We start from the raw sequence: 13,899 nt of genomic DNA on the forward strand, positions 1-13,899 counted from the left end.
AATTATAATTATACTACTACGTCTACTACTACTACTGATAAAATAATAATAATAATAGTAATAGTTTGTACTAACTCCATAATCTCTGGCACTATTTAAAGTTATAGAAATAACAGCATAATAAAAACATTCATACTTTTCATCTGAGGATAATTGTGATTGGATTCAGTGATTTAAATCTGAGCTTTAATTTTATACTTCTTTGTACAATTCTTGTACTGTATTTATATTATTTTCATCTAAGCGCAGCATTATTTTTATTCCCAGTTTTTGATATCACATCTATCTTTTCCAAACGAGGAATGCTCTGGGGGTTTACACAAGTGATTCAATCTATTTGCTGCTGAGGGAGTTAACTACTTGTTGCCCGTTATCTCCTAACATTCATTTTGCCGTGGTGCTAATGAGAATATGGTCAGTAAGCATGTAAAGCTGTCCAACCACCATTTTTCTCATTTACTTCTGCGGGCTGAACAAGAAGATAACTCGACTCCCCCTCCCATGCTCAGGTGTTAAATCTTAAAAATACATTCAAGTACTTTAACTATTAACAACAATGTATCTTATTTGTGTATCACTCAGCTGTAAATCCTCCAATCATCTCAGAATTGGTGCCGACACTGTCCTTCCTTCTGGAGGGTGACTACTTTTGTTCCCCATGGTCCCTGTGTGTGTTGTAAAGTAGTCACCACTCCAAGCTCACACCTGCGATGGACTACAATCTCAGGTTTAGTTTACTCATTTGTACTGAGATTGTAGCCCATCACAGGTGTGAGCTTGGAGCGGTGACTACTTTACAACACCCACAGGGACCATGGTGAACATAAGTAGCCCCCCTCCTGAAGGAAGAACAGTGTCAGCACCAATTAAGGCTCCATTCACATATAGCGTTTACGTTTCCCGCTCGGTTTTCTGTGAGGAAGAACGCACGGGACTCAAATGCTATATGTGAAACAACTGCATGGATCTCACTCGTCTGCGGCTATTATATAGCTGCGAACGCGCGGAATCCGTCAACAAATCGCGCTTGGACCATTCTGCAGGCCCTGCGGTTTCGTACAGCGCTGCCGCTGCAAATGTCTGAACAATGCGCATTTAAAGTGCATTGCTTTTTTCTGTTTAGAGCAGCTCCGTGCGTTTTTTCGGCCGGCCGAATACGTGTGGACAACAGCTCCAATGGAGCCTCAGACATGATTGGAGGATCTACAGCCGAGTGATACACAAATAAGATACATTGTTGTTACTAGTTCAGGTACCTGAATGTATTTTGAAGATGTAACTCCTAAGTTTAGTATCACTTAACAGTAAAGAGAGCTCCTTGTATTGTATATATCATTTCCAAACACAATATGACACGTGACGGAGCCGTGGTGGAGTCAGGGAACTTGCTTACAATGACCTCCTTCCTGTAGGAAATCCATTAACTATTAACAGCTGGAGCAAACATCGTCCCGGTTGACTCTTCTGTCTACTATGTGATGTTTTTCATTCTCTACTAGGAGATATTTTTTTACTATAATTGAAGGGAATCTCCCACCAAGTGCACGGTGCTGGGAAACCCGGCAGATCACTGCTTAGATAAATTCAAGTTATCTCATTATCTGTCTTTGGATTTAAACTCCTCACATCCTGTACATGACAGTCTCATTATACAATGATCTCTTTTAGATCTCCCAATCTCTCCATAGGACCTATTCAATATGGTTGGGTAGGCTCTTGTACTTAATTTCTGTCTGGAAATCTAGAGCAGATTGTACAGCTGGGTGGTCAGTTTGCCATTCACATATAATACAAAACTGAGCCAAGGGTTACAGTGCACCAAACTAAGTGATAAATATTCCAGCATCCCGAAAATGACTTCTTCCGCACCAAATTCTAACCATGTATACAAGGGATGCACCGATAGAATCGGTATCGGTGCCGATACCGAGTATTTGTGCAAGTACTCATACTCGCCCAAATGCTTCCAAAGCCTATCCCGATACCGGAACATCCGATATCAGGAAGTCGGGCGGCGAGTCATTACACGCTGCCCAGCTTCCTGATTGGCCGGGAAACTGACTCAATGCTCCCTGGTGACCGGCTTCCCAGCCAATCCGGAAGTTGGGGGGAGGGGGGTAATGACTCGTCCCTTGGCTTCCTGATTGACCAGAAAGCTGGCTTCATGCTTCCTTGTCACTTTTACATCACCTCCTGTTCATTCATGAATTTCTCAATGGGGAGAAGCACTCAGTACAGAGGCTCCTCCCCATTGAGAATCTGTTTGATAGTAAATATCTTACTATCAGCAGTTTGTGAATGAATGGGAGGAGCCTCTATACTGAGTGCTTCCCATTCACTGAGTGCTGAGGCTGTAGAAAAAGACATTGAGGACTCTGTGTCCTCAATGTCTTTTTCTATTTCAAAAGGGAAATGTCAGGGGTCTGTTTAGACCCCTAATATTTCCCCGAAGCCGCCCCAACAGTAAAATAATAATAAATAATAATACATTTTTTTTTTTAAATGTGTAAAAAAAAAAAAAAGCACAACCCCCACACACACATAACATACACCATATTGTGGTGTACGCCAGGCACATGCGCTGCAGTGCGTTGTTAGAACGCATCACAGTGCATGATTTTTTTTCTTTTGTAAAAAAAACCCAATAAATTAAATGTGGCAGCGCATGGCAAAGCTTTGCGACGCATTGCGTTGTGATACCTTGTGCTGTAATGAAATATATGCCTGACACCAAGCCTGACTTTATGGCTCTTTTCAATAAGCACCTCACCTGAAAGTTTAAAAACAACTTCATTAAAATTAAACTTTAAGGGTATAGGTGGACAAAAACTAAAACCCACAGTTCGAATTTCTGCTTCAGCAGCAATAGAAGGACCCTGGATGCTATTATGACATACTGTATTTTTCCGTGTATAAGACTATACTTTTTCATTAAAACATTTACCTAAAAATGGAGGGGGGTCTTATACACGGGGGGCCGAGAGGAGAACCGCGGTTGCGAAACTGCCGATACCTCTGCCAACTAGCCTCACGAGTGAAACTTCCGATTGCAGAGACAAGCTAACAGGTTTCCTCCAATCATCAGCCTTATGTACCCGACGTCAGCTGATGCTGCGGAGAGCCTGTAGCCAGTGTCCAGATGCAACAGGGAGCGGTAATGTCGGAGCATTCTGAGCCCATAAAATGTCAGAAAACAAAAAAAATACCGGTACCAGGAAGCGGCTGTCTTACTCTGCAAAATTTAAACTGGATGTGATCAATTATGCAAAAGAGCATGGAAAATATTGATTTCTGAATTTTGGGTAAGAAAAGTGGGGGGCGTCCTATACATGGGGGCGTCTTATAGACGGAAAAAATACGGTATATTCCTGCACCTCTGTGTCTGCCCTGAAATCTATAAAGTCACCTTTAAGAGCACTTTCAGAGGTAAATGCCGTATCATTTTCTATTTCTTCTTTTTCTTTTTTTCTCACTTATTTTTCAGTTACAAATAATTTGCATTTGGCAGTCTGTGTCCTTTTTTTTTTGGGTATTTTTTTTTTTTTTTTCTGTAGAAAATACACCTGACCATGCAGCGCTCTTCCCTCGGAGATCATTTTATTGACATTTTAGGTGACAGCACATCACGAGACTCCCTAATAACTAAACTGAAACCTCTTACGATGCAGTTCGCAGCCGTGTGAAAATAAGAGCCTCCTCTATCTTGAGGAAGTAGAGGAAACCGCAAGATTATTTATTTACTTATTTTGCTTTCGCTGACCTACAAAATTCAGAGCAGAGCAAAGCATGGAGGTTATGTACTAAAAGTTTGAGAAATGTAGAAGACATGCAGAAAAAGGTTCTGATGGAAATGGAATTAAATTGGCTCGTTAGTCTTTAGTTTCTGAAAATTGGTTAAAAAAAATTGGTAAAAAAAAATTAAAAATCCCAGAGTCTCTGTTTGCTTGAGGAAGCGGCCACATGGTCCCGAAACGTTGCTTAGGAGATATGTATCATCACAGTCAATCAACATTATTGACTTTATTACTTTTGGAGTGCGAGTGACTACTTCTATTTATCCATACTTTGCGGAGGCATCTGTTGTCGCTGCGGCACCCGCCCAGGAGTGCGATGGGACATGAGGAATAATTATCAATATTTTTTACTGTCTACACTGTTACTGTTACTGTCACTTATCACAGCCCCAAAAATCTCTTACTGACTCCTAAATTGCAAGTGAAGCCAACACTTTTTTTTTGTTTTGGATGGAGTAGAGAGGGATTAGAAGACCTGTCAGGTTTTTACTGCTGTTTGTGTTCCCGAGATTCACCCTCTCTATATGTCTTGGCGACTGTTGAATGAAAATTCCACATTTTGGGTTGTCATCAGGAATAGAAGGGAAATCTTCCAATGGGGACACAAGTTCTGGAGACCACAGAGATTTCCCACACTTTGGACACATTTTTTTCTCACTTCCTGTTGTGGCTAGGGGACAGAAAGTGAAGGGAAATCTCCTCAATGGGACACAGAGGGCAAACAAAGCTGACATAGGTTATATCTACAAATATAATAATAAATATAATAAAATAAGAGACCAAATAAGAGAAGTTTATTGTTAGGACTTACATACACTTTATATAGGTTAAGGGCCTGTTCACTAAGGTGCATGAGTTATTTTAACTTATATATATATATATATTAGAGCCATGTTATCATCACTGGGGCCTGTAGGCTCACAATATCTTACGTGCCCAAAGCAAAACATTTTTATTTTTTTTACTTAGTTTAACCTGACATAGAATACCAGAGCAATTTGCAAATAAGCCTATATGAGAAGATGTATTTTTTTCATGAGATTTTGCAACAAAATGAGCTATTTCCCCTCTTGTGAAATTTTGCAAAAACTTTGTTTTCTCTCTCTCTGAGCTGCTCGAAAATCTAATTGTAAAAATAAAATAAAAACTACTCTTTTTGATCCTAACCCTATGACGGTGTGTTTTTTTTGGTTATTTTTAGCGTTTTTAGTTTTATTTAGTGTTTGCATTTATGCTCTTTTTCTGGTGTATTTAATTGTTATTTGTGTGCTGTCACTTTGAATGTATTTATTTTACTTTTTATTGCTGTCTGTAATTTTTTTCTGAGAAATGTCTTCCTATTGAAAAAATTTTAAATAATGAGGCTAACGAGAAGTTTTTTTTTAAAATTATTATTATTATAATACAGGATTTATATAGCGCCAACTGTTTGCGCAGCGCTTTACAATATACATTATTACAATTTATTACAATAGTTTTCATCCGGAACAGGTCCAGAATAGATGAAAGGAATTCATGTAACCCTCAAGAGCCATTTGTAGCTCACTGTTTCCTTAAAATCACAAAAAAAACTTAAGTTTGCCTTCCCCATTGATACTAATACTTTTCATCAACATGGTAACATTTTTTTAAAACTCTCCAGACTTTTACCAAAATTTCTGAGACATGAAAACTCTAATTTTTTTCATCTCTACTAATCATATGGAAAAAAAAAAGCCTCTTCTCAGACACCCATCTATTGTGCCCAGTGCTTAGTAAGTTACGATAATGCTCTCACGAAAATGTTCCATCTACAAACACAAACCTCCCTTTTAGATTGTAAGCCCTCAGGGGCAGGGCCCTCCCTACCATCTTGTCTTGAATTGTATTGTGATTGTAATGTCTTCCTTATATTGTAAAGTGCTGCGCACACTGTTGGCGCTATATAAAGCCTGTATATTAATAATAATAATAATAATAATAATAATAATAATAAGAAGAAGAAGAGCGGAGTTGGTATTTGTTCACATGAAAAGGATATTTATCTACAGAAAGCTATTTAATATTCATCTGTATTTTATCCCATGTATCTGTGATTTATCTCGATCACTCAGGTTGCAACTTTTTCTGATCTCCTAGACATGGATGCCCCATAGCACCTATGTATATACTGAGTCTATGAGGTGTATTTGAAGGACCAGGAGGTTTGTTTAGCAATGTTTTATAGAATGATTCAGAACACAGTGACGCGTTTTGTGCTACAATGCTCAATCAGATGTCGAGTTCAGTTTTGCCGCACCAACACGGTTACATGAAATCCAAATCCAATCTGCTTCATGCTCCTGATTAAACCATTAATAATTGAAACAATCAAAACACAAATTCATACAATGGAATAGAACTTAAAATCACAGCAATCACAGAGCACCTCATCCGTGCATATCAATTGGCGCAAAGCTATCGACATTCACTAGCTATCGACTTGGATGACATCCGCCCGGCTATATACCAGACGGGACTTTTATAAATGAACCCCTAACTCTTCCACATCTGATTTTGAGGACCTGATGTTCATTACTGAATTGAGGGATTTGTTATTCGGATACCAGACCCTTGATCCAAGCAGCATCCTGGCAGAGCAGGAAAGGGGGCGGGGGGGGGGAGGGGGGAGACGAGCGAGCGGCCACCCTCCTGCACCATACTAGGCCACATGCCCTCAACATGGGGTCCCCCCCTGGCAGAGCACCTTGCCCCCCATGTAGGGCGGGGTTCACTCTCAGGGTGTTGCGTGTGTGTTCCCTTTGGGTTGGCTCTGGTAACCCCGTGTATGCAACATGACACCAGGCACCCCACCGTCACGGGCCTTGGCTCTGGCCTCGTGCCAACACTCCCACACGTGTAGTACTGCGCACACAGGGCCTCATGGCTTCCACCGCCTCTGCGGTATTCGGCGCTTCCTCCCCCGGAGAGGGAGAAAGGCCACCATGAACGGCACCCTATGTCGGGCATAGCCCCTTTGCACACCTACCCTGCTCAGGATGGTTACAGCCACGGTACAGTCCAATATCACACTCCTGTAGAACCCCACCTTCTCAGAGGTTGGAGGGAGAAGAACCAGTCCACACAGATAGTCTTTTCTTGGTTTTACTTAAACGAATGAACATGGTATGAAGTAGGGATGCACCGATATATCGGCCGCCAAAACATATCGGCCGAAAATGGCACTTTTGGCATAATGCCGAAAGAGCCATGTTTCGGCCATGGCCTGACTTTTTATTTTATTTCGGTTTCGTTTCGGTTTTAAAATTTCCATTTCGGTGCACCTCTAGTATGAAGCATACATTTCAGCCACCCCCGAGTGGGATGACGGCACATCTCTTGATAGTTGCATAGTGATATAGATTAGAGAGAGAGAGGTGCAGCCCAGAGTCCACGACTTACTTCGGCCAAAGGCCCACTGGCAAATATCGTCAGTCTTACAGCTCCTCACTATTCTCCGGAATCCCATCCTTGTCAGTCCTAGCTCGGTGGTTTCCCCCTCCAGGGGAAACTAGGGAATCTCTATAGCTCTACATAGTCCTAGGCTTGGTCCTGTCCTTCCCATGGACCAGCCTATGTTTTAGAACCAGTCTCCCCCGGAGACTCTGCATACAGTCCTAGACTTCTGCTCTCCTATACTCTCTCTCTTTTCCCCTCTCGGGCGCCCCCTATAAATCAACTCTCCGGGGACACAGAGTCTCCCCAGGCCAGAGCTGCATCTATCTCCAGGGCCCCATGGGGGCATCTAGTGGCCGTTGGCCATACTGCACCTACCTACACCCATGCCAATGAGGACAAGGGCCTCTTCTCCACAACCCTGGCCCGGTGGTTGTGGGAGTCTGCGGGCAGGGGGGCTTATAGGAATCTGGGTGCCCCTTTCCATAAAGAAAGACCCCCCCCCAAGAATGAGTAAGGGGAAGTTGTTACCCCTACACATTCACCAAATACAGTAAAATAGTAAATATATTTTAGGTGGACCCCACGCTTTTTTTTGGGGGGTGGGGGCATTTGGGCCCACCTAAAATTCCTAGCAGACCTAAAGGGTCTGGTATGAATTGGGGAGGGGAATCCAATGCTGTTTTTTAAAATGATTTTAACGCTTAACAACACAAATTCATTCCGAATGACATTTGGAAAACATTTTGGATGCATTTGAATTTCGTTATCGGAAAATACAGATACGTTCGGATTGGTTATTCCGTTCATTTGAAAATTTGGATGCAACAATTTCAGATCAGAACGAAACGAATCTTACATGTCTATTTATATTAAATGTTCTCCCACTCACAAGACAGACGGTGATATTAGTAATTGTTGTTCGTTTAGTGCAGGGGCCCCTTATTTGAAAGAACATCCTTTATATTTAATTAGACCAAAGTTCCAAAGTAAGTGACCGTCTTTCCATTTTGTGTTTTCTTACAGGTGGGGCGTTTCATCTTGGCATGTGTTCTAAGTTGTATCTGTATGACGGCGGCAGTGGAAGGTAAGATTTAGAACTGCAAAATGGGGAACTGTATGGCAATGTTGGGACAAGGTCCTCAGGGGCCAAAGGTACAGATGCCACATATGATGGTTGGGTTGGCACAGGATGTCCGCCATTTCTAGGGTTGCCACCTTTTGGTGCAAGAACACCATGATCCAAATGGGTTGGAGGTGTTACAATGTTAAACCAGTGTGATATAGACATAATGAGCTTAAAACAGAGCCAGGTTTCTATCAACATTATCAAATCCAATATTTGTTCTTCCATCCGGGAACTAAAGTATTTAAGTCCATACAAACAGAAGAAAAGCTGGCCATACACCGGATTGCGGTACACATCACTGGTGTGCGCCCAAGGTCTTCCCCGTTTGATGCGTTTCACCCAATCACGGGCTGAGTGACTAAGCCCGTGATCGGGTAAAACGCATCAGTGGGGGTGGACCGTGGGCGGGACACCAGTGATGTGCTACAAGCCTCAATAAACCATCTCAGCGGAATCTGATGTGCGGCCAGCTTTTCTTCTGTTTGTATGGGCTCATATTGGAGCGAAGATTCCTTTCCTGAGCCATGGAGGAGCGGTGCGTCTTTTGTGTGATCTCCTTGCATCTAAATATGTAAAAGAGAACTATGTCGTCTGTGTTTTTCCCCATAGTCCTCTTAAGGGTCACGGGAGGACATATAGTAGCCTCCTCCCGTGACCCAAAGCTCAGTATATAGCGAGATACCGCTCACGATATACTGAGACCGCTGCAGCCGGGACGGATCCCGACAATATTGTCGAGATCCACCCAGCTGCGTGAGTGGCAGCTGGCTCTGCCTATCTAGAGGCAGAGCCAGCTGTACATTGACAGTTTAATTGTCACACGCCGGCTCGAACAATGAGGATGAGTGATTTTCACTCACCTCATAGTTCTCCTTTAAGTATTTTGTATAATTTATCAAAGCGCGAATGTTTTCTGCCACTTGTCTCTATTAAAAAGGCACCAGAATTATGTTTCTGGTACAAAGCATCTTTTTTTTATTTTGCACTACAAAATAATCGGGAATAGGGAAAAATAAATTGGCAAAAAAAAATAAGGGAAGAAGGGGCTGAAGGTGTTAATATGGACTAATTAGGGTCAATAAGGAGATAACATTTTATTTAAAAAAAATAAGTATTCATTTTCTGTGAGGCACCACATTATGAGGCCATAATGTGATATCACAATCAGAACATTTAATTACACTGGTAAAGGAAAAAACTATAGGATGAATGTTCACAGATATTTGCAGGGCGAACGGCCCTGTGAATTGTTTATAAATCAGTATAAGCAAAATTTCTGATTGCTTCAAAAGTTACCAATAATGTTCACTTACAGATTTCCTTTGGTTGCTTTCGGCAGAAGGTATCGAGACGGATGATGTACGGGCAGAATTTGGGGAAAGCGCCACACTGAAGTGCGTTTTAATGAAACCTAAAGAAACCCTTAATAAAACCTTTGTTCAATTGACTTGGAAGAAGATTCGGAAGGGCGAAGAAACTAAACTGGCCACATACAGGAAAGATACCGGAGTCAGGGTGGAGAAAGCGTATGAGAATCTACTAAATGTCAGCATATCGGGTTCGAACAAGACAGTCATCACTGTTTATAAAACTAGCTTAGAGGATGAAGGATGCTACGTCTGTGTATTTAATTTCTTCCCGCAAGGAGCCATAGAAGGGAAAGTCTGTCTGGTAATTTCTGGTAAGCCATTAAAACTGGTTCACAGCAGTGAATGTCCATTGAATCTCCACCTTTATGGTTCCATCCCCAGCCACATTGATAGGCGTTGCCTAATTTTTTTAAATAAAAACAACAACAGTTACATAAGCAAAGCGAGGTAAACACCTGAACCATCAAGATCAGGCTTGGCCTGCTTTGGCCACACTTCGGTCAGCCGAACATGCTCTGCGTGTTCGGCTGAGCCAAAGTGCAGAAGGACTTCGACTCAGCCGATCCAACATCTGGGTCGACTGAGCTGAAGCTCCGGCAGCTCACTCGCTGCCGTTCGCCCCTATTCACATATTGGCCAAATGGCAGTGAGTGAATAGGCGAATGCCGCCAGGCGGCATTCAGCTCGGCGGTGGGCTCTGCTTTTTCCAGTTAAGTTACAATTAATTTCCTTGCATAGAATAAAAGAATTCTCAGCAGGGTCCTAGAGGCGTTAGTAGGCACTATTTTTTCCGTAAAGCCCGGTAGGCAGATCTCCATCACCAGATGCAGCTCAAGCGTTACAATCTGGGATATAAACTGCAGAACCTCAGCCCAAAACTGCTTAATATGAGGACAATCCCAAAAGATATGTCTAAAGCCAGCCGGGGAAAACGGACATCTCCAACAAGTAGGAGAGCAATCCTGATACATCCTGGCCAAGCTCTGGTATGTCTTGGAGCCACTGATCCCTACATATACTTAAAGGAGAACTATGAGGCAAGTGAAAATCACTCAGCCTCATAGTTCGAGCCGACGTGTGACAATGAAACTGTCACAGGTCGGCTCAATAGATCGGGAAGTGAGCGAACACATACCGTTGCTCGCTCACTTCTCCATCCTGTCCCTGCAGAGAGCCGTGACTGTCACTCACGGCTCCCGGCAGGGATTCCCCCCTCCTCTGTACGATCCACCAGTGCTGACTGGCGGAGGGGGCGGGTACAGCTGGCTCTGCCTCTAGATAGGCAGAGCCAGCTGTCAATCACGCAGCTGGGTGGATCTCGACAATAATGTCGGGATCCGTCCCGGCTGCGGCATCTCAGTAGATCGCGGTATACTGAGCTTTGGGTGACGGGAGGACGCTAGTTTGTGTCCTCCCGTTACCCATAGGAGAACTATGGGGAAAAGCCCTAACCCCATAGTTCTCCTTTAAGCAGTCCAGGGCATCAGGAAACAGTAGACTATAAACCATAGATAATCCTTGTCCATCCCTGCCCAATCTTTTATCTGCCATTCTTTTGCACCTGTATGTATGGGTGAGGAGTAAAAAAATGTCTGTGAAGGTTCTCATTCATCCAGGTCATGGTATATCTGTATTTTTCTGGAAGATATTTGGCTGGTCATCCGACTAGCTTTCCCAATTCAGAATTCAGTTGTAGTTGAAGGCAGGCTCTGTGAGAGTGGTGAAATTGTGTCAGTGCATTGAGGAAGTTCATCCTATGGGCGTCTTTAATAAGTAATTTTACAAACTTCTAGATGGATATGGTTATTAGGAGTGGGATAGAACTTATGGAAACCCAATGTGGAAATACAGATTTATTTTGAGTTTTTGACCACAGATTCCATTCAAGTTTATTTGTAACAAAGTTGTGGGTTTTTTTTAACTTGCAGGTGAGGTGCTGATTGAAAAGAGTCATAAAGTCAGGCTTGGTTATGCCACAACACTGAAATGCTACCTGCGGAACCCAGTAAACGTCACTCAAGTCTCATGGGAGAAGAATGGACAGACCATCGGGATTTACAGATCTGGGATAACAAAGATTGAACCACAATTTCAGAAGATGGTGAATTTAAATATGGAATCTCCACATGTGTCTGCCCTTACCATACACAAAGCCGCCCTTGGAGACGAAGGAGTATACAAATGTGTGTTCAACAGTTTTCCAAAGGGCTCCACAGATGGGAGAACCAAATTACAGGTCCACAGTAAGTACTCCCATACTCTTATAAGTCCAGGCAAAAAGATTAATACTAAGAAACATGGACGACTGAGGACAGAGAAAGATGATGTGGTCCACAGTTGATTGATTCACTCTCTCTGCTAGGAGTCTACTCCAACAATCCACTGCACTGTCATTAAAGTAAAGTTAGTTCTGAACTTCCTTTCTGCTCATTTGAGGTCATGTCTCTATATTCTGAAGGCCATGTCCCCATGTTCTGAGGTCATGCTCCCATATTCTTGAGCTCATGTTTCCATGTTCTTGAGCACATGTCCCCGTGCTCTTGAGTTCATGTTCCCATGTTCTTGAGGTCATGTCCTTGTGTTCTTGGAGTCATGTACCTGTGTTCTTGAGATCATGTCCCCATGTTCTTGAGGTCATGTTCCCGTGTTCTTAAGTTCATGTTCCCATGTTCTTTAGGTCAAGTTGCTATATTCTTTAGGCCATGTTCCCATGTTCTTGAGGTCATGCCCCCATGTTCTTGAGGTCATACCCCCGAGTTCTTGAGGTCATGCCCCCGTGTTCTTGAGGTCATGCCCACGTGTTTTTGAGGTCATGTCCCCATGTTCTGAGGTCATGTTCCCATGTTCTTGAGCTCATGTTCCCATGTTCTTGAGCAGATGTCACAGTGCTCTTGAGGTCATGTTCCCATGTTCGTGAGGTCATGTCCACGTGTTCTTGAAGTCATATTTCTGTGTTCTTGAGATCATGTCGCCATGTTGTTAAGGTCATGCTCCATGTGTAGAATGTGCTCTGATTAGCTTCCAACACCATGTTCTTTAGGTCATGCTCCCGTGTTCTTGAGGTCATGACCTAGTGTTCCGGCTCTGTTCACTCTGTTCACTTCGGCTCGGTTATTCACTCGGCTCCCTTCGGCAGCTAAGTGAATAACCCTGTAAGTGTTGCCAACAAATGCTTTTGCTTATTTCAGCTGCAAGACTGTCTCTATACCTACTTTGGATATATATAAATATATATATGAATATACACACACATGCACACTATACATTTTATAAAATTCTAAATTACTATACTGTTTTTTTTTAGGTATTGCAAACTGCCTCCAGCCTGAAATGATTGTGATGACCCTCACTCTTCTATCGTTTCTTCTTTGGCTTTATTGGTGACACTCGCCATTCCGAATTGTCGGACAGGAAGAAGAAATGTCACGGAATCGCCAATACTAATCATCCGATGAGCTGCTTGTAAGAGACGTTTATAGCCTTAGAACATGCTGCAAGACTGAAGAGGTGGTATGGCGTTACCAGAGAGTTGCCACAACAAACTGTTTCAAGTCTGCAGATATCAATAACAAATAAGACTATGGTGTGTATCTTAGCTGATATGTCCTAATAGTTTCATTTAGATAGCAGTACATACAGTGCACTAAATTTTGGAACTTTTCTATTGAGTGAGAACAACATGCTATGCACTGGAGCTCCCTCTTAAAGGGAAATTGTAATGTTTTTGGCCTGTTTTATTGAAATGCTTTTAAAAATGTACCTTTTTGTATATTTTTTTTAAAAATATTGGTATTAAATCTTTGTTTAATAAGCATATATTAAAGCCTAACACTACTTCCATACTTCTTACCTTTCTGTGCTAACTGACTTATACTAGCCATACACTGAGGGGGTCTATCTATAAACAATTAGCAGGGACATTTGCCTTGAGAGTATGTGTGAACGTTTACTCTGTGTGACTATATCCCAAAATGAATGTTCTTTAGCTTTTTCTTTACAACTGGAATACATGTTCTTATGTTGTTATGTAATATCACATTATGGCCACTAGATGGAACTAAAGGAGCATAGGAAATAAGTAATTATTTTGAATGCTCATCAGCACCATCTAGAGGCCATAATGTGATATTGTCTGTGTAGGTTCTCATTCACCCAGGCCATGGTATATCTGTAAAAAATAAGTCAAGGCAAC

At 42.2% G+C, this 13,899-nt stretch overlaps 1 protein-coding gene across 1 annotated transcript in view; it reads left to right on the forward strand.

Moving 5' to 3' along the window:
* LOC108788128 (OX-2 membrane glycoprotein-like) overlaps window positions 1-13,099 on the forward strand; it is a 13,678-nt gene extending 579 nt beyond the window's left edge. Inside the window, exons 2-5 of the mRNA XM_018557855.1 lie at window positions 8,235-8,295; window positions 9,653-10,018; window positions 11,636-11,950; window positions 13,012-13,099. Of these exons, the coding sequence (XP_018413357.1) occupies window positions 8,235-8,295; window positions 9,653-10,018; window positions 11,636-11,950; window positions 13,012-13,091 (822 nt within the window). The 3' untranslated portion in view covers window positions 13,092-13,099. The remainder of the gene's footprint in view (window positions 1-8,234; window positions 8,296-9,652; window positions 10,019-11,635; window positions 11,951-13,011) is intronic.
* Window positions 13,100-13,899: the final 800 nt, after the last annotated feature.

This window comes from Nanorana parkeri, unplaced genomic scaffold (assembly GCF_000935625.1).
Source record: "Nanorana parkeri isolate BGI_ZX_2015 unplaced genomic scaffold, ASM93562v1 scaffold306, whole genome shotgun sequence".
Lineage (NCBI taxonomy): Eukaryota > Metazoa > Chordata > Amphibia > Anura > Dicroglossidae > Nanorana > Nanorana parkeri.